At 40.7% G+C, this 25,602-nt stretch overlaps 1 protein-coding gene and 1 long non-coding RNA gene across 7 annotated transcripts in view; both read left to right on the plus strand.

Moving 5' to 3' along the window:
• Nucleotides 1-3,654, plus strand: part of FGF13 (fibroblast growth factor 13) — a 359,287-nt gene extending 355,633 nt beyond the window's left edge. For all 6 annotated transcript variants that reach the window (XM_038748477.1, XM_038748475.1, XM_038748480.1 and 3 more), the window contains 2 exons: nucleotides 1,142-1,340; nucleotides 2,278-3,654. In XM_038748477.1, coding sequence (XP_038604405.1) covers nucleotides 1,142-1,340; nucleotides 2,278-2,414 — 336 coding nt within the window. In that variant the 3' untranslated portion in view covers nucleotides 2,415-3,654. The remainder of the gene's footprint in view (nucleotides 1-1,141; nucleotides 1,341-2,277) is intronic.
• A 10,954-nt stretch (nucleotides 3,655-14,608) lies between these two features.
• Nucleotides 14,609-25,602, plus strand: part of LOC119929463 — a 287,602-nt gene continuing 276,608 nt past the window's right edge. Inside the window, exon 1 of the long non-coding RNA XR_005451557.1 lies at nucleotides 14,609-14,666. This is a non-coding gene — a long non-coding RNA (uncharacterized LOC119929463). The remainder of the gene's footprint in view (nucleotides 14,667-25,602) is intronic.

Below are 25,602 nucleotides of genomic sequence, written 5' to 3' on the forward strand. Positions count from 1 at the left end.
TCATTGATTCAGAAAATGTTGTCCTGGTTCTGACCATATTTATGTTTTTTATGGAGTGCCTCACACGATGATTCAGGAGAAGCAGCGTGGCTCAGTGGAAAGAGCAGTTTTGGTTTTGGAGTCAGAGGTCATGGGTTCAAATGCCGGCTCTGCCAATTGTCAGCTGTGTGACTTTGGGCAAGTCACTTAACTTCTCTGTGCCTCAGTTACCTCATCTGTAAAATGGGGATTAAGACTGTGAGCCCCCCGTGGGACAACCTGATCACCTTGTAACCTCCCCAGCACTTAGAAAAGTGCTTTGCACATAGTAAGCGCTTAATAAATGCCATTATTGTTGTTACTGTTATTATTATTATTACTAGGAATGCCACAAATTCAGAATATTTCTGAGTTTGGTCCCCTCAAGGCTCAGATAGCATTCTGGTTAGAGACCAGGAAAAGCCCATCTTTATAAGGTGATTCCTGAAAGAGTGGGGATTTTGTGGAAGTTGTAATTTTTAATACTGCCAACTGTTTACTATTTTAATGTGTTTCAATGGAATGCTTAAGACCCTCTCCTTTGTGCGGTGAAGCAATGCTACCACAAATGGCACCATGTGATAAATGTTACAGGTGCTTCTTTTAAGTGTTTTTTCTACCTCTTCTTAGTATAGGTTAGTCTAAAATAAAGATACTAAAACAAAAGTCACTAATTGTATTTATGTATTTAAATTAAGATACTAATAAACCTTTTGGCAAAATAGTAGAGAAAATTGAATTATTATGTGTCTAATAAAGAAAATTCCTAACTTAATTGTAATCTTCCTTAATTAATATTCCTCATTTGAGCTCTTTATTTGCATAAAGTTTAAATATGTTTTAATCACTGTATCTCTAAATTTTCCATTACCAAGAGGTTTTTACTGTTGATTAATAATACTTCAGTTAGGGCTTGCTAAGGATACAATGAAATTGTGTTCAGTTTTGCATTGCAACTTGAGTTTCTTTTCAAAATATTTCCAGGGTTAGTGATCCTGTTGGATTGGGCAAAGAAGATGGGTCTTTACTAAGTACATAAACAATGAAAGATTTTCAAATCATCGCTGTGAAAAGATGTGAAATTTAAAGGGGAAGATATTGACATTTCACTTTTTTATTCCAGGAACATTTTACACCCGAATGCAAGTTCAAAGAATCAGTTTTTGAAAATTACTATGTGACATATTCTTCAATGATATACAGACAACAGCAATCAGGCAGGGGTTGGTATTTGGGCCTCAACAAAGAAGGCGAAATTATGAAAGGAAATCATGTGAAGAAAAACAAACCTGCAGCACACTTTCTTCCAAAGCCATTAAAAGGTAAATTTAGAATACCACTTCAGTTTTCAGAAGCTATGGATTAATTGGGCAATGATGAGAAATATATTCAACTAGCATTAATTAACATTTTCCCAAAGCATAATTTTCCAGTGTTGCGTATTTATATAAAAAGACAGTCATTAAATTAAAAATCAAAACTGTCAAACCTAAAGGTAACCACAGTATTATTTGACTATATAAAGGTAGTCAGATCTGACTGTGTTCTGTGATCTCTGGTTTATTTTCATATATTTTAATTGTTGTTTTCATAATATTCATTCTTGGCATATCCTTTGCTGCAAAGGAACACTTTATCAGGAAAATCTGCTGGCTCAAAACCCAGAAGATTTAGGTAGCATTTGCTGTGCTTTTTTTTTTTTTTTTTAATGCTCAGTAGGCTATTTCTGGTCTCAGGACTTAATGTCAATTATAACAAAAGCTTTCTTGATAATATCATCTAACCTTATTTTGGAGAATTAATGTTAGTAGATGGCCCGAACAAAAAGTTGATCCCAAGCCTCTTGAGACCTTTTCATTTCCTAATCAAATAAGAATGATGCATTTTTAAATTGACCATAATACATGACTGATGTTATTTAATGCCTCATATTTGAGCATCTCCGTGGTGTTAGAAAAATTTGTAGATTCACTTCTTCCTTGGTCTGAGGCAATTTTACTGTTCCCATTTTCTGACAAAGATGGATAAAGGGAATGATGAAGCCAGGTACCAAAGCCGTCAAATAGGAAGGTAGAAAGGAAAAACAGGACTTACCAGAGCTGCATTAAGCATATTTATTCAGTGTGATCAAATCTGTTCATTGAATCCCTGAAACCAGATTTTGCTTCCCATTGGTAAGCTAGCACAAATATATCCATTAAAATGAGAACTAGGAGAATGTTGGGTTTTATGTTTAATTAAGCTTTCTGTATGTTTCAGTGGCTATGTACAAAGAACCCTCCCTACATGATCTCACAGAGTTTTCACGGTCTGGAAGTGGGACCCCAACAAAAAGCAGAAGTGTTTCGGGCGTGTTAAACGGCGGGAAATCCATGAGTCAGAATGAATCAACGTAGCCAGGTGAAGGCAAGTCAAGTGCTCTGTAATGGAACCTTACCTCCGGATGCAGTCGAATTCTTAATAGCAGCAGTCTTTCATCCAAATGTTCAATTTTTCAGGACAAGCCACTGAACTTGCATAGGTCACTCTCTTATATCAGCCATGAGATCTTCTGGTTATCAGTGGATATACCCCAATAATGTAAAATATGCTTGTGCATATCACAAGGCACCTGGATAGCAAGCAAAACCTGACTACGGAAAAAAAAATCCCGGAGAAGGAATATTCAGCTCTCTATCTTGCCTATGCTTTGTGGGAAACAAAACAGGAACATTTCACAGCACTCACTGCTGATAAGAATTTGCTTTCCAACCAAGAAAATCAAAAGACCACTTTTGCTCTTCAAAGGAAATTTTAAGGCTTATATGTTTTATAGGGGCAAACAAATACAACAAATAATGTAAAATCTGTTGTTTTCTTGGCTTACTGTTTTATATCTAAGCTTGATAAAAAATATTCTTTAATTTGGAATAGTGCACCTTTTTGATTTCTGAACTCCAATGGGTCTTTAAAGCTCTGACTTTAAAATGAAATAAAAGAAATTCAGGGTTGGAACTGAGTTGGCATCTCAGGCTCAAGTTAACAGTGTTCTTGTGATTTAACACACTGAAATATCAATTTTTATAGATTTGTAGTATCCTGGTAAAGGTCTTGTGCTGAACCCAGTATGTAGGAATTGAGTTGTTTTGTCAACCCAAGTCAGTGGAAGATAACAATATGGATATGTTTATCCTCCAAAGTAGATTTCTCTTAATTCCATTTTATGTATCATGTTAGACTATTGTTGTGGCTTTTTTTCTAAAGACAGAAACTGTGGAATTAAGGTGATGTCAGTTTTTTATAAGAAATGTCTTATTTGTATAGTCCTTTCACTGTACTGGGCACGTGATTATTGTGTACAAGGAAATGTTAGGACAGGTTTCCCCTAAACAACATATACGTAAACATGCTATTGGAAAATTGTTTAAAATTGAGTTAGGTTTCCATTTAGGTCATCATATCTGTTGCATGGGAGAAAGTTGGGATCTTGGCATAGAGTTGCATGATGTGTAAGATTTTGTGCATTAATCATTGTTGAATTCTGTGCTCCAAAACTGACATAGCATGTACAAGCAGTTTTCTGTCTTGTACCAAAATTGTTTATTATTTGTTGTATACACAACCATGCACTGAATAAACTATTTATATTAAGATGGACTTTTTAAAAAAGCTTGCTGATTTCTTAGTTGTTGTATGATAACCAAGTTCTGCCCGTGATTAAAGTGATGGGGCAATGTACTGTTGAAATAGTCAGTTCCCTGAACAGCATTGGCCTAACAGTTCCTGAAAATGCTTTATTTGAAAAGGGGGGGTCAGTTACATTTAACAGTCCATTGCACTTTAAGGCTGATCATGGCATTTCATGGGACTCAAGGTGGGGAGGATTGGGAGTGAAACTTGGGCTACCCCTTCTGGATTACATCTAGCATTGACATCCATCTTCTAGTGCTGGGCACTAAGGTTTCTAAAAATATTTGAAACCTGTTGCTGTTGGCCTCATTGGGAGAGAATGAGCTCTGCTTCTGGCATGAGTAAGATTTTGAATGCCTGGCTTAGACTTGGGTTGGGGAAATCACTGGAAGGAGAAATTTAAAGCTGACCTGGCTTTATATCAAGGTTTAAACAAAGCAGTGAGCTTTCAACTAGTCTTTCTTCCTGTTTTTTTTTTTATTTTTGGAGCATTTGAGAGGAATGTCCCATTTCTTTTCTTTCAGCTCTCAACCTCATTTCCACATGGAAAGCCATTGCAGAAACTTGGCAGTCTTGCTTGGCTCTGCTCAGCTGGTTGCCACTTTCAGTACGTTTGAGGCAAAATAGGAAGCAGTTCTGGTTCAGGCATACCCCAGGATATGTTCCTTGAAAATGTGGGTGTTTTGTGAATTGTCATACTGTGGAATGTGTTTCCCTGTAAACTTAAATGCAGTTTAAGTTCTCATCCAGAACCAGCCCTGCCATGATGACCTAACCCTTCAAAGAATGACAAAGTAGACTGTTGATCACTCCCCACCAAAGAAAGATTGAATACAACTTTAGTCGTCAGTTTTAGGCACCTAAACCGGGTAACCAATCTGGATTTAATCAGATTGCTTTTTCTGTATTTTTCAGAGTGAGCCAGGAATTGTTCTGGGCATCCAGGCTCACTGTGTGTACTCCATATGTTCAGGAGTATGCAGCAAGGCACTTGCATTTGATCAAATTAGTTGCCATAAAGGGATATGACAGACCAGTTCCAAAAACAGGACTCACTGTGTTCTAAAGGGTCCTGAGACATCACACAATGGGCCCATGTAAGACATGGAATGCATCTGATTATCTTGTATCTGCCCAGTGCTTATGCCGTGTTTGGAATCTAGTACGTGCTTAATGCACACCACAGTTATTAATTAGTATGGGCAAAGAAAATTCGCCACACCATATCCATTTAGTAGTGTAAAAATATCATTTTAAATTTTGTGATGTCAGCAATTAGAATAAGAAAATATACCTGGGTTGGGTATTAGAGGAAAATTTCAGCTCTGAGCAATTAATGACTTTGCCTATTGGCTCCAGGCATATTACCTCATAAACTTTTGATGAAACCCAGCAAGGATCAGCAACCTGAATAAAACATTTGTCTCAATAAAAATATCTTGAGACCTGATGCTACAGAAAGGAGACTTTCTGTGGCCTAGCAGCAGGGAACCTCTATGTCTTAGAATATTTGATAAAGTAGAATTACACTTCAAAAGAATGTTCTGTCTTAAATGCCTTGAGTATGCAGACTTTTCTGTTCCTAACACCCAGTAATAATAATAATAATCATGGCATTCGTTAAGTGCTTACTATGTGCAAAGCACTGTTCTAAGCACTGGGGAGGATACAAGGTGATCAGGTTGTCCCGCTTGGGGCTCACAGTCTTAATCCCCATTCTACAGATGAGGTAACTGAGGCCCAGAGAAGTTAAGTGACTTGCCCAAAGTCACACAGCTGACAATTGGCGGAGCTGGTATTTGAACCCATGACCTCTGACTCCAAAGCCCATGTTCTTTCCAGTGAGCCATGCTGCTTCTCTTCAGTACATAACAGGTGATTTAAATCAGGGTGTTATTTTCTTTCTCCGATACCAAAAAGGGAGAAATTTTTGTCTAATGCTGATTCCCATTATTTTACCATTCCTTTTTTCCATCCAATGAGCTATATGACTGAATATATAGAAACCCCTATCTCAAAAGGGTTTGCTGTATCTTGAGTGGCATTTTATGGCCTTCTCTCCCTTGATCTTGCATAACTAAACAGCTGTGTCAGCTGGCCACAGTGAGATTTTGTGTTTCAAAAGATCAGATTCTGTGGGGACGGAAGCTATTCTCTGAGAGGAGCAGAGTTCAGGAAATATTGGGGATCATTAAACCATTGCAATGAATCCCATTGCCTGAGCAGATTCGTGCATGTCCTGGGTAGTCTGACCTATTGTTTTGGATGCTTATTAATATAAATAGATGCAGAACCTACTATGCTGTGCAGGTTTTTGAAAATCCAATATTATGATATCTGTTCTTGAAAGAAAAGGGCATAAAAAATGCCATTTAATGATACGTTAGCCTGGTATGAATTTAATTTTTCTGGAAATTAAGTTTCAGAAGAAATTCATTTTCTTCTATTCAACTGTATTTACTGAGCGCCTAATGGGTGCAGAAGACTGGATAAAGCTAATGGGAGAGAACAGTGGCGATCAAAGACCTGCTGCCAGCCCTTAGGGATTATAAAATGTGATGAGGAGATAGAACAAAACAATTTATAGAGAGGAGGAAAAAGAGAATGGAAAGAAAGATATTTGCAGAGGTAAGTACTTAAATAGTAGTACATACATTGATGGTTATACAAGTGCTTTAAGTGGCTATGAGTCATAGGTGCTGAGATGGTGTATAAGTTAAATTCTATTCAACAACATGTTCTCTTCTAAGATTTCTCTCTGAGATTAAAAATCATTTGGAAAAAGCACAGAACACATAACTAATGCAGTCAATAACAGAAGTGTTATTTTCTATTCTCAGTCTTGGTATGTGTCTTTCTCTTTCAACCAATCATTGGTATTTATTGAGCACTTACTATGTGCAGTGCCCTGGACTAAGTGCTTGGGAGAGTACAATAGAATTAGGGGACACATTTCTTATAGCAAGCTTACAGCCTCTTTGCATCCATTTATTCCTCTCTTTAGAATTCCTTGAGACTTCCTTTAGATAATGGAGTCAGAAGAAGGGTTGCAAGGGATTAAACATCATGGTAAGAACACTGAATTATTTTTATCCTTTTTGTAACAGTCTCCATCATTTTCAAATATGTATTAGCTTCAATTAATATTTTCTGAAGAGATCCTTCTTCTTTTCCAGCTGTCCAGGTACTATAAGTCTTTTCCATTTTCCATTCAATCAGTCAATTAATCAATCAGTGGTATTTATTGAGCACTTACTAAGCACTTGGGAGAGTACAATACTACAGAATTAGCAGACATGTTTCCTTTCTCCTAACAAGCTTGCAGTCTAGAAGGGGAGACAGACATTAATATGAACAAATGAGAAATTTATAACACATCATTTTAAGGTATTTATGTATGTGCTGTGGGGTTGAGGGTGGGGTGAATATTAAATGTCCAAAGATCACATGTCCAAGTATGTAGACAATGCAGAAGGGAAAGTGAGACAGGGAAAAGAGGACTTAATCAGGGAAGGCCTCTTGGAGTAGATGTGACCCGACTAATTCAGTCATGTCATTGCTCTTAGTTTTGGCTTTTTGGCTTCTTTGTCATAAATATACATTTTATAAAATGATCTCCTTGATCTCTTGTTCATTCTCAGTCTCTTTTGCAGGCTCCTCCTCCCCCTCCCATCCCCTTACTTTGGGGGTTCCCCAAGGTTCAGTTCTTGGTCCCCTTCTGTTCTCAATCTACACTCACTCCCTTGGTGACCTCATTCGCTCCCACGGCTTCAACTATCATCTCTACGCTGATGACACCCAGATCTACATCTCTGCCCCTGCTCTCTCCCCCTCTCTCCAGGCTCGCATCTCCTCCTGCCTTCAGGACATCTCCATCTGGATGTCTGCCCGCCACCTAAAACTCAACATGTCCAAGACTGAACTCCTTGTCTTCCCTCCCAAACCCTGCCCTCTCCCTGACTTTCCCATCTCTGTTGACGGCACTACCATCCTTCCCGTCTCACAAGCCCGCAACCTTGGTGTCATCCTCGACTCCGCTCTCTCATTCACCCCTCACATCCAAGCCGTCACCAAAACCTGCCGGTTTCAGCTCCGCAACATTGCCAAGATCTGCCCTTTCCTCTCCATCCATACTGCTACCCTGCTCATTCAAGCTCTCATCCTATCCCGTCTGGACTACTGCATCAGCCTTCTCTCTGATCTCCCATCCTCGTGTCTCTCACCACTTCAATCCATACTTCATGCTGCTGCCCGGATTATTTTTGTCCAGAAATGCTCTGGGCATATTACTCCCCTCCTCAAAAATCTCCAATGGCTACCAGTCAATCTGCACATCAGGCAGAAATTCCTCACCCTCGGCTTCAAGGCTGTCCATCACCTCGCCCCCTCCTACCTCACCTCCCTTCTGTCCTTCTACAGCCCACCCCGCACCCTCCGCTCATCTGCCGCTAATCCCCTCACCGTACCTCGTTCTCGCCTGTCCCGCCATCGACCCCCGGCCCACGTCATCCCCCGGGCCTGGAATGCCCTCCCTCTGCCCATCTGCCAAGCTAGCTCTCTTCCTCCCTTCAAGGCCCTCCTGAGAGCTCACCTCCTCCAGGAGGCCTTCCCAGACTGAGCCCCTTCCTTCCTCTCCCCCTCGTCCCCCTCTCTATCCCCCCATCTTACCTCCTTCCCTTCCCCACAGCACCTGTATATATGTATATATGTTTGTACATATTTATTACTCTATTTATTTTACTTGTACATATCTATTCTATTTTATTTTGTTAATATGTTGTGGTGGTGTTCTCTGTCTCCCTTTTAGACTGTGAGCCCACTGTTGGGTAGGGACTGTCTCTATATGTTGCCAACTTGTACTTCCCAAGCGCTTAGTACAGTGCTCTGCACACAGTAAGCGCTCAATAAATACGATTGATGATGATGATGATCTCCTTGATTATTAAACTTTAAAGCAAAACACTGCATAAGGATTTACATCCCTAGCCACATATATCCATCCGGTTTACCACATCATGTTCCTGACCGAGTCCCTCAGTTTTAAGACAAGCACCATATACGAGGGATAAGGAAAGATAAATTAAGGCCAGGGTTAACCACAAGCTGACTTTGAGTCAGGAACTGGGTGCCATTATTTTGAAAGCCAAAGTACCACTGGAATATCTAAACAAGAGTTGAAGAGTACTCTATACATCACTTTAAAAAGCATCAAAAAGTGCCCAGGGAAGAATGATCAAAGTGACTGAAGGGACAGGTACGAATCCTGTGATGGAAGCTTAAAGGAATTGGTGTTTAGAGAATAGAAATTAAGATCATGTGAAACTATTTTCAAGAATGGAGTGTTTTAATGAGGATTTTGCCACTTTTTCTCTATGTCCACAGTTTATCAAACAAGAGGAACTTAAAGCAGGATAAGTTTCAGGTAGACATAAGATAAACTTTACTATCAGAGTAATTTAAAAGTAGAATTTTTCCTAAGGACCTGCTGATTCTCCATTTCTGAAGATCAAAATAGCAGGCACCCATTTGCTCTGGTAGAGTCACTCTTTTGCTGAGCTTAAGGGAAGGGACTGAATGAACCAAATGATCTCTTCCAACTGATGATTTCCAGCTCTGTAATTCTTCAGTTGATAGTCTCAACCGGTGGTATTTATTCAGTGCTTACTGACTGCAGAGCACTGTGTTAAGCTCTTAGGAAGGTCCATACAGCACAACAGATGTGTATGTGCCTGCCGGATTGGAGGAAAAAAAGGAAATGTGGAAGGTTTTTCTCAGGTGTTCATGTGTTTGCACCATTGTTTTCAATTGAATAAAAGAGGGACTGGCCATTACAAAATGTGAACAGATGACATAAAAGCATCATAAATGCCACTATTGAGTTAAACCAATAATTAGACCATCCAACCTAGCACTCTGTTTCCCACAGGAAGAACAAAATGATTGTGCTACTTGACATCTAACCTAATGGTTGGTCCTGCCAAATTTCAGTGTCACAAAATGTACCTGGGACCACAGTGACCTGCATGTAGTCCAGGTGTAGCACATTCAGAGCTCTTATCTTTTAGGGTATTTGTTGAACCCTTACTATTTATCAAGCACTGTTCTAAGCAATGGGGTAGATACAAGTTTATCAGGTTGGACACAGTCCCTGTTCCACATGGGGTCCACAGTCTAAATTTGAGGGAGGATGATTTAATCCCCATTTGAGATAATGGATATAGATAAGTTAAAAGACTTGCTCAAGGTCACACAGCAAACAATTGGCAGAGCTGGGATTAGAACCCAAGTCTTCTGAATCCCAGGCCCATGCTCTTTTTCACTAGGTCTTACTGCTTCTCTTATTGTGATTCAGTTTCTTGTTCACTCTGCAACCTCAAGTAAATCATTTTGCCTCCTACCAAACTGGAAATAAAAACATGAGACATTCATTCTCCATAATTTTTTTTAGAGGAAACACTCCTTTTTCATTGTGACACCTTTGCTTCCACACAACTTTCATATTATGGGAGAATTGTTTATTAAATGCTTTGAAACCTACAGATATGCTTTGGCCTTCTGTCATGCTTTCCAAACTATTAGTTATATCCAATTGCTCCCTGACCCAAAGCAATTGAAAGCCTTCCTTTTGGATTATATCCTTTGTGTGGAATTGACTGAGTAGTTTTCACATCTGGTTTACACTGCTACCAAGGCACAGACCCACACACTGCATTTTGTATTTGACTTTCTTGGACTGCTTCAAGAATCAGAAATAGGCTCTGCCAACCTGAAATGAAATCAATCAACTGTGAAATTAAGAAGTGTCACTGGGTGAGCTGTTCTTAGAAGAAAGAAGTGTCGTCTTGATTCTTCTGCCACAGTTAACTTTCTCTAAGTTGTGCTCTAGGAGGAAGCACAGTTGTAGGGTGATATTTCATTGGATGACCAGAGGATGCTACACAATCCCAGCAATTAGCCTGGAATAATGAAATGCTGCCAGTGGGTATCCAGGAAGAAGGAAGGAAGTCTGGATACCTATGGGCTGAAAAGTTCTTTTGGAGCTTCTTTGGCATAAATCCTGTCCACCATGGAAGGGCGACTAGAGCTGATTAGAGGAAGGTAGATCTTAAAACCAGCTAGTGTTCAATACCAGACCTGTTGGCATTGTTCAGGGCAGGAGCATTTTCTACCTTGAGCTAACTAGTGCATAGGGAAGGAGGGGCTGAAAATGAGAGCCATCCAGTCTGGGAAACTGGGGCTTATGATTGCAGCTGCTCTAGTAGTGTTTTTACCTCTGAAAGTGTCCCTACACTTGGGGATTTTCCTGAAGCTATTCAGAGGAGCAGCAGGATGGAAAGATAAGTCTGTAATAACAATTATGGTATTTTTAAGCTTTTACTCTGTGCCCAGCACTCTTCTGAGCACTGGAATAAATTCAGTAATAGATCAAACATAGTCCCTGTCCCACATGAAGTTGACAGTCTAAGATGGAGGGAGAGCATGTGTTTTATCTCCATTTTGCAGATGAGGAAACTGAGGCACAGATCAGTTAAGTGACTTGCCAAAAATTGTACAGCAGGCAAGTGGCAGACCCAGGGTTAGAAACCATGTCTTCTGACTCGCAGGCCTGTGGTTTTTCCAATAAGCCACACTGCTTATCAAAGGAAAAGGGGCTGACATGTAGATAGGGGGATTTGTTTTATTAGTGGTTAACATTGTGCACTCACTGTGTGCATACCACTGTACTAAGCACGTGGAAGAGTACAATACAACACAGTTGGTAGACACATTCCCGGACCACAGCGAGCTTCATGCTATTGTTTCTAAATCGGCCAGGAAAAGCAGGCAGTACTAGCTCCAAAATACTGACCAGCTGATGGGACATTAAACCAGTGATGTTCCCTATGCATGGGAGGGAACCCAAACTTCCCACCATAAAGTCATGTAAGGATGGCTTGGAGTGGTTCCATTCACATGTCTTCTCATATTTAGCTGTTAATGCTAACCATGATTATTTTTTTGTTTTTATTTTATGATTTTTTTTGTCATATGTTACTAAGTGCCAGACCCTATACCAAGTACCAGGATAGATACAAGCTAATCTGGTTGGACACAGTCCCTGTCCCTCAGAGGGATCACAGTCTTAATCCTCATTTTATAGATGAGGTAACTGAGGCACGGAGAAGTTAAGTGACTTTCCCAAGGTCACTCACGGGGCAAGTGGTAGAGCTGGGATTAGAACACAGGTCCTCCTAGTCCCAGGGCAGTTCTCTCTCCACTATGCCATGCTACTTCTCAAACCTGAAATGTTAAGTGCTTACTATGTGACAAATACTGTTCTAAACCCTGGGGTAGATACAAATTAATTAGTTTGGACAAAGTCCCTATCCCACAAGGGGCTCACAGTCTAAATAGAAGGGAGAACCAGAACTGAATCCCAATTTTACAGTTGATGAAAGCGAAGCACAGAGAAGTTAACTGACTTGCCAAGGTGACATAGCAAACAAATGGTGGAGTGCAGATTAGAACCCAGGTCCTCTAACTCCTTGACTACTCTTCACTAGGCCACCCTTCTTCAGGTTAGTATCTACCCAGCTGACACCCATTTTAGAGCAATAGCTTTTCCCTGTGCCGCAGTCTGTGCTGAGACCCCAAGGAGTGATAGCTCAGACAGTTCCAGAATTCTTTCAATTTACTTCAGTGAAAGCCTGGCCTGGAGACTAGAATAGCAAGGTTCCCAGAGATCCATCTCTGCTCCACAGTCAGGGGTGAATATAGCTATTATCCTTCTAGGCCTGGGTTCTAATTCTTACTCCACTACATACCTTCTGTATGATCTTGGGCAAGTGACTTCACTTCTCTGTGCCTCAGTTTTCTCATCTGCAAAATGGGAATCCAATACCTGTTCTCCTTCCTGTTTAGAATATCAGCCTCATGTGGAACCTGATTATCTTGTATCTACTGCAGTGTTTGATAAAGTGCTTGGCATATAGTAAGCAGTTAAATATTATTATTAATAACATCAGTACATATTAAACAATAGCTTAGTGACAACATCAAAGAATATAAAGGAATTTCATTTTATTGCTCCAGAGGTTCTGGAATGGGTCTAATTTATGACATACTAGTCTATGGGGAATAATTCCCCATCATGCAACCATTCAGGATTTCATAACACATAATCCATTTCTGTCACTTATGGCAGGAACTCCAAAAAATATCGTTTCAAGTGACAAGACCATACAGGTTGGCTGTTTGCTTTTAGCTGATTTGAAGGATACTTGTTCAGGACTTAACTGCTGGTATGGTTTTTTAACAGAATTCAGGAATATAGAGATTCCACGGAAAACTGACACTTCATTTGAAAACCACTTTGCTACGTTCATAAATCTTTTTTAATAGTATTTGTTAAATGCTTACTATATAATAGGCACTCTACTAAGCACTGGGGTAGATACAAGAGAATCAGGTTGGACACAATCCATGTCCCAAATGGGGCTCACAATATTAATCCCCATTTTACAATTGAGGTAATTGAGACACAGAGGAAGTGCAGTGACTTGCCCAAGGTCACACAGTAGACCAGTGTCAGAGCAGGATTAGAACCCAGGTCCTTCTGATTCCTGGACCTGTACTTTATCTTCTAGGTCACTCTATTTCTATTCATAACAACTCTGCCCCCAAGCAACACCAATATTAGCATAGGATTCAAGGAATAAAGAAAAATAAAGAATACCACTGTAAAAGTGGATTTTTTAAATTCAGTTTGTCAATTCCTTTGCTTTCATCTCCATTCAAAGCAGGTGCAGAAGGTTTCGGGCCCACATGATTTGTCTAATTAAGGTTGTAAACCAGGCTCTAAATTCTGAAAAGATTCTTGCAGGATTCTGCTTCAGAATTATATCAGATTTATATAGTACTCATTCCTTCAACTCTCCCTAACTTCACCTTTTTAGGTAATAATCAGTTTTCATATTTCTCTTGAGATCCTTCGCATAACATAATAATAAATACCTGCATCTCTAGCAGCCAGCTTGGAATTTTAAAATGCTCATTCAAAATCCCTGGTGGCTACTACTATGCATGAAGGTTTTTAAAGGTAGTCCTGCATTTTCCGACCTCATCCAAAACCACTTTTATCTATGTGACTCTTTATTACCACATACTTGGCTATTTCCTGATTTAAAAGAAAAAGTCCATTTTTAAACAGAGGACATGATGTTACTATGACCTATGTGATCTATTTACATCATAATCTTTACCAAAATGACATGATGGGAAATAAATGTATCCATCTATTTTAGTATTCAGGGTTTTTTTTGATGCAAAGAACATACCATACCTCGAGTTCATTTTATGAACACACCTGAAGCACTTTAATTTTAAATTGGCTACATCAGGTAAAAATAGTAATGGCAAATTCTAGGAAACATTTGATCACAGCCAGGGAAGGCTAAACAATTAATATTTAATATCTTCCTCTCGGGGTAGAGTGGCATTTCACTGTTTCTTTGGAAAGATCTAAGGCTCGGGGGAGGTAGGGGGAAAAAGCCTTAGGCTAGATATTGAGGTGTAAGCTCCTCTTTACATTGTTAAGATCTTCAAGGAAGCAATTGTTACCTTGCATTTTCTTTGAAACACCCCTCAGTGCCTCCTACAGTTCATATTTTACCCCAAATAAAAATATAGAAAGGCCTTAGAGGTCTAGCTGGGAGAGGCAATCTTCTCCGCTTCCAGAACCAGCAGATTTCACCAACACACCTGGATGAGAGGTAGAAGACCTTTATAGTAGTTGTGGTCAACAGGCAGTGATTGCTCAGCTGATGTCATCCAGCTGGGGCTCAGCCAATTTACAAGAGCAATTGAGAACAGGTGGGAGGAGGTTTTAAAAGTCCACGTGGCCAGGAAGGGAAGAAGGCTTTCCTGTTCTCTGTCTTTGGACTTGGATTAGTCCCCTTGGGCTGAGCTGAAGACAAGAGGCTTGAAGAAGCTGGAGATAGGTAAATGCTTAATGTAGTTGTTTAGAGGGAGCTGGAACTCTGGTTTAAAATAGGGGCAGTATGGATTTTGCATCAGGATTACATTTATTATATGTACCTTTGGAACTTGTATTGCTTGATACTTTTGGTGTTCTAATAATGGCTATACTGACATTTTAACTACTCTTTTTGTTTGAGATTAGGAACTTTGGAAATTTCTGCTCTCATCCCTGTTTGGTGGAAACACCGGAAATGTGTGCCTTCAGGATGGCATAGTTTCTAAGACACAAGATGTGGTAGAAATATAGCTAGGAAATCTCTGCTCACAATAATAATAATAATAATAATAATATTTACTAAACATTTACTATGTGCTAAGAAGGTAATCAGTTTGGACACAGTCCCTGTCCCACGTGGTACTCGTAGTCTTAATCTCCATTTTGCAGATGATGCAGCTGAGGCACAGGAATGTGAAGTGACTTGCCCAAGGTTACAGAGCAGACAAATGGCAGCGGGTGAATTAGAACCCATGGCCTTCTGACTCCTAGGCCCGTGTTTTATCCACTTGGCCACCCTGCTTTTATGACTAGGCAAGGCTGTCGTTGTTTCAAGGCTTTCCTTCGGACCTTGTGTCTTGGGCTGGGTTACAGACTCCTGGCTCAGATCAGCTGATAGCTTTAGAAGAGTTTTCTGAGGAAAATGCCACACACACCCGCCCCCCATACCTCGCTCAGCCCTGGTAGAGTTCCTGAGAAAGGTTATTCGAAACTGAGAAACTCTGTGGAATCCAGCCGAAAAGCCCTCAAAAAAAAAAGGCACTAGAAAGCCAGGTCCCATATTTTGGCTGTGAAGGAACAAAAAGCAACTAAATATTCAGTCAATGAGACTTAGGAAAAGCAGTAAGATGCCAGCAGGCCTTTCTTGATCAATCTCTCATCTTTGCAACCACTTAGCTCTCCAAATGTCCCTTCAGTACACTTGTCACCTAATCACTTGGGGACTGCTTCCCCCTCCCCTGGCCACCCAGCACTTTTATACATATTTTTATACACTGTACTTGTTTCTTCAAAAAGCAGTGTGGTGTAGTGGTTAGAATCCGGGCCTGGGAGTCGGAAGATTATGGGTTCTCATCCCACTTCTGCCACTTGTCTACTGTGTGACCTTGGGCAACTCACTTCTCTGTGCCTCAGTGACCTCATCTGTAAAATGGGGATTGAGACTGTGAGCCCTATGTGGGACAGGGATTGTGTCCAGCCCGATTTGCGTGTATCCACCCCAGCATTTAGTACAGTGCCTGTATCCACCCCAGCATTTAGTACAGTGCCTGGCACATAGCAAGCGCTTAACAAATGTCATAATAATTACTATTATTTCTGTTGCTTAATTTTGTATGTCTCACCCATTAAATTGTAAGCTTCTTGAGGGCAGTAATCACGTCTGCTAATTCTGTTGTACTCTTCCATTTACTTAGTATAGTGCTCTGCAAAGAGTAGGTGCTTAATAAATATGAATAATTTAAAAATTCATTAAAATTATTTTCTACAACTCTGGAAATATTTTCTCTAATAAACGTTTAGTCGCAAGCCATGCCTTTAGAAAGGTGTACTGCTAATGATAAATGTTACGGTTTTACCAATCTTTTCCTGGGTGCATATTAACAAGTCTTGAAGGGCTATTTTTCCAAGTAAAATGTTTTCTTTGCCTTTTTAAACGAAGTTGACATAACTGTATAAGACACAATCCATGATATCTGATGAAAATTTTTTTCCTTAAATTTTCCTTCTTGAATTAATGGCTAAACTGTTCTCTACTTCTACATAAGTTCCATGAAAGACAAAAATTAAGCCCCTAATTATTTATATGTAAAGGCTTAATGTACTTATATTTACCTGTTTAGTGCTGGGGAAAAAAGAAAATCAAGAGTAAATATGGAAGGAATATTACCTCCTAAGCATTTTGATCAACATGTTTGTTTGAATAGCTATTCATAAAGTGAAATTTGCAGTTTAAATGAAATGCACCCAGAAAAGCAGCATGGCTCAGTGGAAAGAGCATGGGCTTGGGAGTCAGAGAGGTCATGGGCATAAATCCTGGCTCTGCCGCTTGTGAGCTGTGTGACTTTGGGCAAGTCACTTAACTTCTCTGTGCCTGTTACCTCATCTGTAAAATGGGGATTAAGACTGTGAGCCCCCCGTGGGATCATCTGATCATCTTGTAACCTCCCCAGCGCTTAGAACAGTGCTGTGCACAAAAGTGCTTAATAAATGCCATCATCATTATTATTATTATTATAAGTTAAAATTCAAGTGTATGTTTATAAAATGGCCATTTACAGAGAACAGGATCGTTAGGACTAGTCCAGTAAATCAACTTTCTAATATTGAAATGGTTCATTGTAATAATAATTATGGGTATTTTTAAAGTGCTTACTAAGTGCCAGGCACTGTGCTAAACGCTGGGGTGGATACAAGCAAATCGGATTGTATGCTGTCCCTTTGGGGCTAACAGCCTTACACTTCCCATTTTACAGATGAGGTAACTGAGGCACAGAGAAGTGAAGTGACTTGTCCAAGGTCACACAGCAGACACATGGTGGAGCTGGGATTAGAACCCATAACCTTCTGACTCTCAGGCCCATGCTGTATAGGTGCAGGAAAGATTAGACATCTGGGAGTGCAATATTGGATGGTGAAATAACCCCACCTGGCAAGAGAGAATGCAAGTCCTGCTAATCTTCTCTTTTATAAATGTTTTCTAAACTGAATTCCCATTTCATGTTCCTATATCAAGAAGTCTGCTGACATTTCTAAAGCTTGTGAAAATAAGTAGGCACCAATTTTGAAATTTTGGTCCTGCTGAGAAAATTGTTACTATAGCTTCCAAGTAGTGCTTTAAAACCCTTGCATGTGGCAGGATGTATTTTGGAGATTATTTTCCTTAATGGATATGTATTCCTGTACCTTGAACTAATTCACAACACCAAGTCACATCAACACAGCACCTACCTTTAGCACTTGAGGATTTTCTTTCTATCCTATATTTAGCTATATGTGCAGTTATTGTTCATCAGTTGTCTTGTCCTGATGTATTTATACTTCCTGCTTATCCTTATTCTTCCTCCTGTTTTTTCTGTCTGCTCTGCCACGGCAAAGTGAAGCAAGGCCTCCCTGACTTCAGAATATTAGGGAAGTCTTTGACTGTGATGATATTCTCCCAAGGGGACTCAATAATAGTATTTATTAAGCACTTACTGTGTGCAGCACACTGTACTAAGTACTTGGGAGAATACAATAGATACAGTAGATGCATTTCCTCTCACAAGGAGTTTACAGTCCTTGGGAAGCAGACGTTAAAATTATAGATGTGCCGTTAGGCCAAAGGTGGGGTGAATAGCAAGTGCTTTAAGGGTCATTCATTCATTCATTTATTCAATCGTATTTATTGAGCACTTTGTGAAGAGCACTGTACTAAGCACAAGAGCATAGGCAACACAGAAGGGACAGGGAGCCGGAGAAATGAGGACTTAATTGTGGGGCGGCTGTCATGGAAGAAATGTGATTTTAATAAGGCTTTGAAAGTGGGGAGAGTGGTGGTCTGTTGAATATAAAAGGGGAGGGAGTTCCAGGCCAGGGGGAGGACATGGGCAAGGGGCTGACAGTGAAATAGACAAAGTCAGAGCACAGTGAGCAAGCTGGCATTAGAGGAGTGAAGAGAGCAACCGGGACTATAGAAGGAAATTAGCGAGTAAGGAAGTGGAGAGAGCTGTTTGAATGTTCTAAATGTTTGAATGTTCTAAATGTTTGAATGTTCTAAAGCTGATGGGAGGAGTTTCTGTTTGATGTGCAGGTGAATGGGCAACCACTGGAGGTTTATGAAGAGTGAGGAGATGTGGATTTAACTTTTTTTTTTAGAAAAAATGACCTGGGCAGCAGAGAAGTAAACAGCTGGAGTTGGGGGATATGGGAGAGAAAACTGATTGGGATCCTGAGCTGCGAGGAGCCTCTTGGCATTATGGGGTGGAAGGCTGAGGGTGTGAGATGTTCCTGCTTAAACTTCTTTCTCTTAGCCTTGCTGGTACAGGAAACATAGGTTTTTGCTTGATGGGGAAAAGGCCAGAATGATTGTGTTAAGGAAACAGTCTAAATGAATGAGTTGCCTGGGACTTTGTTAGAGACTCTTTACCACTCTGAGTTTAATGCTCAAGGAAGTATTTATTTTCCATTGATGAAATTGGCCAACATAATCTATATTGTTTTATGAAGCAACTCTTTTGTGTATGAGAAGTGAGAGTTTAGTGTTATATGACTAAAATTGGCTTAGTTGGCAGGTGTGAGCACATGCAGTGATTAAAATCTGGGTTCTTTCCAAGATCATGCTTTCAAATGGCTATGAAAACTTCCTATAGTACTTGACTACTCTATCCTGATGAGGTGGAGGCAAGATGGTTTTCAATAGGAAAGGTGATTCCTTAGCAATTGCTTCTGATTTCACTATATCTTTCCCCTTCCTAATTTTCTGACCCTCTAGAGCAATCAGTACTTCATAGCCAGCTCCCTCTGAAAGGCCCTTCTGGCCCTTTTGTTTTGGAGGTTTCTCCTTAAAGCCTCCATCTCATTAAAGGAATAGGATGCCATTATATACCTTCATGTGTGACCCTATGTTTGAAGTTCCTCCAGCTTGCAGATGCCTTGTGCAGATGTCCCAGCATACACTGTTATTAGCCCAATATGCCATGGCAGAATGAGCTAAAAATAATGTACCTCTTTGCAATGTATGTGAACAAGATCAGTTCTCTCAAAATATTGTATCCATGAATATCCATTGGAGGAGAAATGCATTCCAAGTGGGAAGAAAGAGGGTCAGGAGAGCAGCCAGTGTGCATTGGAAATTCCAATCCTCCCTAGAGAGTATGAAAGGAAAAGGAGGGAGAGCAAGGAGTGTACACGGAAAACTCCATATCTAGATAGACCTTATCCAAGCTTCTGGATGACATGACAGAATTCTATATAATGCCACTTCTCAGCGGTAGCAAACATCATCCTCCACTAGGAGTGATGTAGTGGAGTGGGAGGGATAGCAGATTACTGGTGACTTTCCTTCCAGCCCCCACAAGCTGATCTCCAGCCATACGGTTTTGGAAAGGCTATTTCCTGTTGCCAATTTAAGACACATTCCCTGACCCACAAGGAAGTTAGGGTGTAATCATCTTGCCCCCTCCAAACTCATCTCGCTACTCTCCTACTACAACACAGCTGGTGCACTTCACTCCTCTAATTCCAACCTACTCATTGTACCTCGATTTCATCTATTTCACCTCCAGCCTCTTGTCCACATCCTGCCTCTGGCCTGGAAAACCCTCTTTCTTCATATCCGAAAGCCTATCTCCTCCAAGAGGCATTCCCTGGCTAAGCCCTCATTTCCTTTTCTCCCACTTCCTTCTGTGTTGCTCTGACTTGCTCCCTGTATTCACCCCCACCCTCCAAGCCCCACAGCACTTACATATCCATGTCTGTTTCCCCTTCTGGATTGTAAACTCGTTGTGGTCACGGAATGTCTGTTATAGTGTGTTGTACTCTCTCAAGTGCTTAATAAAGTGCTCTGTACACATTAAGTGCTCAATAAATACGATTGATAGGTGTGTAGAACTAAAAGATACAATACAGCCATTAAGTAATTTAGAAAAAATCTGCTAAACTCTACTTGGAGGGGGCAGCTTTCGGGGGATTCTCACCACTTCAGGCACACCACAGTGGCCTTCCTATTGCTCCAAAAATGGGAAAGGCCAGCCTGGCTCCAAATAGTGTCTAATAGGAAGGAAGAGACTGGTTTGGGCAGCCAGTAACCCCTCTGTTAGCTGTATGCTGAAGCTGGACACCTCTGCCAACACTCATACCATCTTTGAAAGTCTGTAGGCTGATATGTTTTAATAACTGGATCACAGCATAGTTTTAACAAAAGAAAAAAAAGAAGAGTTGTCTGAGTACAAATAAAGTAAGTTCCCAGAGGAAATAGTTGTGAAATAGGGAAAGATTTATGATTTCTTCCTTCACAGCCTGACCAATGATCCTGTGGATGTTGACAACCTTTGAGCTGAGAGGCAGCAGGTTATAGTGGATAGAGCATGGGGGCTGGGGTCCATGGGTTTTAGGACAACCCACTCTGCCACCGCCTGCCTTGACTACATTATGCAAGTCACTTCATGTCTCTCAACCTCATCATCATCATCAATCGTATTTATTGAGTGCTTACTGTGTGCAGAGCACTGTACTAAGCACTTAGCACTGTACTAAGTACTTAGTACAGTACTGTACTAGTACACCACTCAACCTATTCCCTCAACTTTAAAATGGTCTTTCCCTACAGCACTGTGGACACATGAAGCTCACTGTGGGCAGGGAATGTGTCTGTTGTACTCTCCCAAGTGCTTAGTACAGTGTTTTGCCCATAGTAAGTTCTCAATAAATACGATTGAATGAATGAAAATCAAGGTTTATTGTGATGACTGCTGTGTGTCTTTTGCTTACTGTCACTGGACAGTCCAGTGTAATTCACCCCGTGACTGTCACTATTGGCTCAGGTAAAACCTTGCATTTTATTTCTTTTGTAAATTGGCTCATGTGGCCACTCTTCCTCCTCCTCCTCATTTCTCACATCCTCTATCCTCTGTTTCTGACCAGAAGCTCCCTGAGGCCCTTCTTCACCCCACCCCTGTTCACCAGGTGGCGCTGGCTTTCCACCCTGAAATCCTAGCCTGCCCCAGCTTGTTGGTTTTTTTTTTAATTAATTGTCCCATTATAGCCACTTCTGAACCTCCACTGCACCCTGGGCTTCCACCTGTACCATCCCCAACTCCCAGAGTGGCAGGATGATGAGGACAGAAGGAGGTAGGGCAGCTCTAGGTCCGTCCCAGACCTCCCCCCTCCATTCATTCATTCATCCAGTCTTATTTATTGAGCGCTTACTGTGTGTGGAACACTGTACTAATCACTTGGAAAGTACAATACAGCAATAAATGTGTGGTGAAGAGCCAAACCACAGGGATCGATGACTAGTGGGGAGGACATAAGTTGTGGGGTAGGCTTGATGTGGGTCAATCAATGGTATGTCCTGAGTGCTTACCGTGTGCTCTGTGCACTGTATTAAATGCCTTTTTTAATGATGTTTAAGTACTTACTATGTACCAGACACTGTGCTAAGTGCTGGGATAGATATAAGATAAAAGGATTGGAAACAGTTCCTGTCTCACATAAGGCTCCCAGTCTTAATCCCCGTTTTACATTTGAGGTAACTGAGGCACAGAGAAGTTAAGTGACTTGCCCAAGGTCACCCAGCAGGCAAGTAGCAGAGCTTGGATTAGAACCCAGGTCCTGACTCCCAGGGCTGTGCTCTTTTTACTAGGTCACAATGCTTCTCTCAAGTGCTTAAGAGAGTTATAAAGTAGACCCGAGGTAGAACTTGGGTTTGAGATGACTAGCACAGGATGGGCAGGAGGATAAAGGATGGCATATCAAGTGGTGATGGAAGAAGGTTGATGAGTAAAGAAGAAAATGCTTTCATGATTTTCCTGGGCTACAAGTGGTGACCACAGGATAGATTGCTGGCTACAGTGGGGAGATTGCCCCTCTGTTGCTCACCTGCTTGGGTTCTGATACTTCTTCAGGGATCCTCAAATAATTCCTATCTCATTGGCAACATCTCCAAGTCAAACCCCAGTGAAATTAAGGAAAGGAAAGAAGTTTAATGCTTAGTTAGAAAAAAATCCTTAAGTTTTTGGGATGGCAGAAAAGAACTAATTATGAAAAATGTTCAATTAGTATGGGCTTATCTTTGGTCCCTTTGGCTATTCAGAAGAGGAGACATCTTGTCCCTGGGAATAAATCTCTTCAATGCACATGGCCTGGCCTAGTGAATGAATGTGGGACCAGGACTGTGTCCATCCTGATAAGCTTGCATCTACCCAAGCACTTAGTACAGTGCCTGGCATATAGTAACTGCTTAACAAATACCATTAAAAAAACAATGGGAGGATAGATATAACATTTTAAATCTGGGGTACCCAGGACACTGGAATGAAATGGAATTTAAACTGTTGTTTTTGGTTGTAGCGAAATAGGGTGTTTCAGGCAGTGGGCATGTCTGCCATTAAAAAATAGGTCTAGGACCTTAAACTTGCCCGATCCTATCCTTAGTGCTGATGATGTCATAGCAAAAAAATAAAAAACCCACTAGGATTATTCTGAGGTACACTGTTGTGAATAACTTTGTTTTATCTCAGGATTTTAGGCACTCATGTTTTTAGGTAGATTTTGTCTTTGCATGTCTGAGTGGTTTTTAATCCATCAGCATCAATTAATCTCCCTTACTTCCTTATGTATTGTCCTCATAAACGGTTCTAGGGTCTAAGCTGAGAGCTTTAAAGTCCATGCAGTGATGATAAAGGGACTAATGCAACGTTCCTTCTGTACTGGAGCTGTGAGCACATTTTCAGACCCTCCTGCAGTGTACTGGACACTATCCAGTCATTCTTAGTTAATAATAGTGAGAGACAGCCGGTCTCCTTCCCTGTCTAAAGCCAACCCGGAACCAGGAAAATGAATGGAACCTGTTTTCTAATGAGAGTTTTTGGATTTGTTTTTGATTTGATAATGCTGTTTCAATTGGTATTTATTTGCTGTTTATTTAGAATGAATTGCCTACTAGTCAATCAATTTTAAAGAATTATTCCATCCATCTCCTTTGCTGTTACATCCAATTACCAGAACTCACTCACTCTCTTTGGAATCATTCTCTGCCTGGCTTGTTGTGGAATTGTACAGGACTGAGTCTCTTGTGGAAGGTTAGATCACAAATTGTATGCAAGTACATGTTTTCGGGACTTGGCCTGGCTATTTAAGGAACTGTTTGTAAAGTTATGTAGTTACAGAATCTTACATGTTCTGGAATGCTGTAATCACATGATATGTTTAAATTTTTTCCTTATCTTTCTTTAAAGTTAATCTTCTCTTGGTGCTTCTGGTTTTTATTTTTGGGAATTTCTAGTTGCACCCTCATAGGCCCCTCTCCCATTACTACTAGCAAACCAATTATCACTGACAGCCTTATGGATATGATGAGTAAAAACACCCAAAAATGAATTCAAGGGCTCTAAGTCCAATGCTGAGACTGGGAAGTTTTTAAGGAGTGGAGCAGTGAGTGCCAACTGATACCTTTCAAGAAGGTGATCCCTGTAGTATAATTGGAGTGGGGAGTGTCAGGGGGTCCAGTGAAGTGGCTGATACAGTGTACACACAATATCCTTTTAACAAGTACCATTTAAAAAAAAAAAAGAAAAACAACAGAAAAAAATACTTAGGCCTGGGAGTCAGAGGACTTATTACTATTATAATATTTAAGTGCTTATTATATGTCAAGCACTACTCTCAGCCCTGGAGTAGATAGAAGTTAATCAGGTTGGACAGTCATTGATACACATGGGGCTTACAGCCTAGTGGGGAGAACAGATGCATAATCTCCATTTTGCAGTTGAGGAAACTGAGAAGCAGTGACGTTTAGTGGCTTGCCCAAGGTCAGATCATAAGCAATTGAAAGAGCTGGGTTTAGAAGCCACACTTCCTGGCTCACAGGCCTGTGCTATTTCCACTAGGCCACACTGATTCTTCAGTTCTAAACCTAACTACCACTTAATTGCTTTGTGACTTTGGGAAAGATACTTAACTTCTCTGTGCCTCTGTTACCACATTTAGACAATGGTGACCTGTTCTCCTTCCTACTTAGACTGTGAGGCTTATGTGGGATGGGACTGTCTTACCTGATTATCTTGTATCTAGCCCTGTGCTTGGTACATTGTAAGTGCCGAATATATACCACAATCTTTAGTATTAGTCATTACATATTTGGCAAGTAGATAACAAGAAACTATATGGCCAGTTCCACTGCCTTTTTAGGAGGCTTTCAAAATTAAAACCTGTGAGTTTCGGCCAAGTTATGATTATACAAGTGCTGATACCAACCCTTCTTTGGAAAGAAATTCATGGAGATTGAGATAAAGTTTAAGCTAGGTCATAGCTAACCTACTTGCTTCCAGAATCACAAATTGAACACATCTAACTAATCCATCAATTGAAATATTCCATTTGTAAGTGTGCTAATGTCCTCCAGTCTTCCTCCCCCTGTCATGGATCAGTGGTATTTATTGAACACTTATCAGCATCCATTAAGTGTGCTGCAATCTGCCCAGTGCTGTGCAGGCAGTATGATGTCAGAATCTCCTGTGAGGAATGATGGGCAAGGTTTGGCCCTGAGATTTCAGGACTAAAACCCTGGAAGGTGGTGTTGATTATAGTGCTAGTGGATCATATAGGGGAGTCCTCTAGGTAATGGGAACTCAGAAAAACTGAACAAAAATTAGCAGACATGTTTCTTGCCCCCAAGAATCTTGAAATCTAAGATGGAGGGTTAAGGGAAGTGAAGAGAGAGGACAACACACACGAAAAGAATAGAACTGTCAAAGACCAGTGACAATCCATGACAACAAGGTATTTACAAATAAAGACCTCTTCAGTAATCACCAATCCCCACACACCGGACCACAGGAGCCTGCCATGGGGGAGAGAGGCTGTCCCCTTCATGGTCTCCAACTCCTTCAGGGGACTTCTTTAACCCCTCTTCCAGTTGGCAGGGTGAGAAAGGCGCAGCACTGACAGCCCAAAGCTGGTCTCCTTACACCAGAGAGTCAGAGCCTGCTACCTGAGAGAGAGAGGAGGGAGAGAGAGAGAGGCCTTTTCCTGCACTCCACCTAGGACTCTCATCATCAATCAACCAATCAATGATATTTATTGAGCACTTACTGTATGCAAAACAATGTGCTTTAGCACTTCAGAGTTCAGTACAATAGAGTTGGTAGACATGATCCTTGCCCTCAAGAAGTTGTTAATAAAGTGGGGAGATGGGCATTAAA

Source organism: Tachyglossus aculeatus, chromosome 6 (genome assembly GCF_015852505.1).
Source record: "Tachyglossus aculeatus isolate mTacAcu1 chromosome 6, mTacAcu1.pri, whole genome shotgun sequence".
NCBI lineage: Eukaryota > Metazoa > Chordata > Mammalia > Monotremata > Tachyglossidae > Tachyglossus > Tachyglossus aculeatus.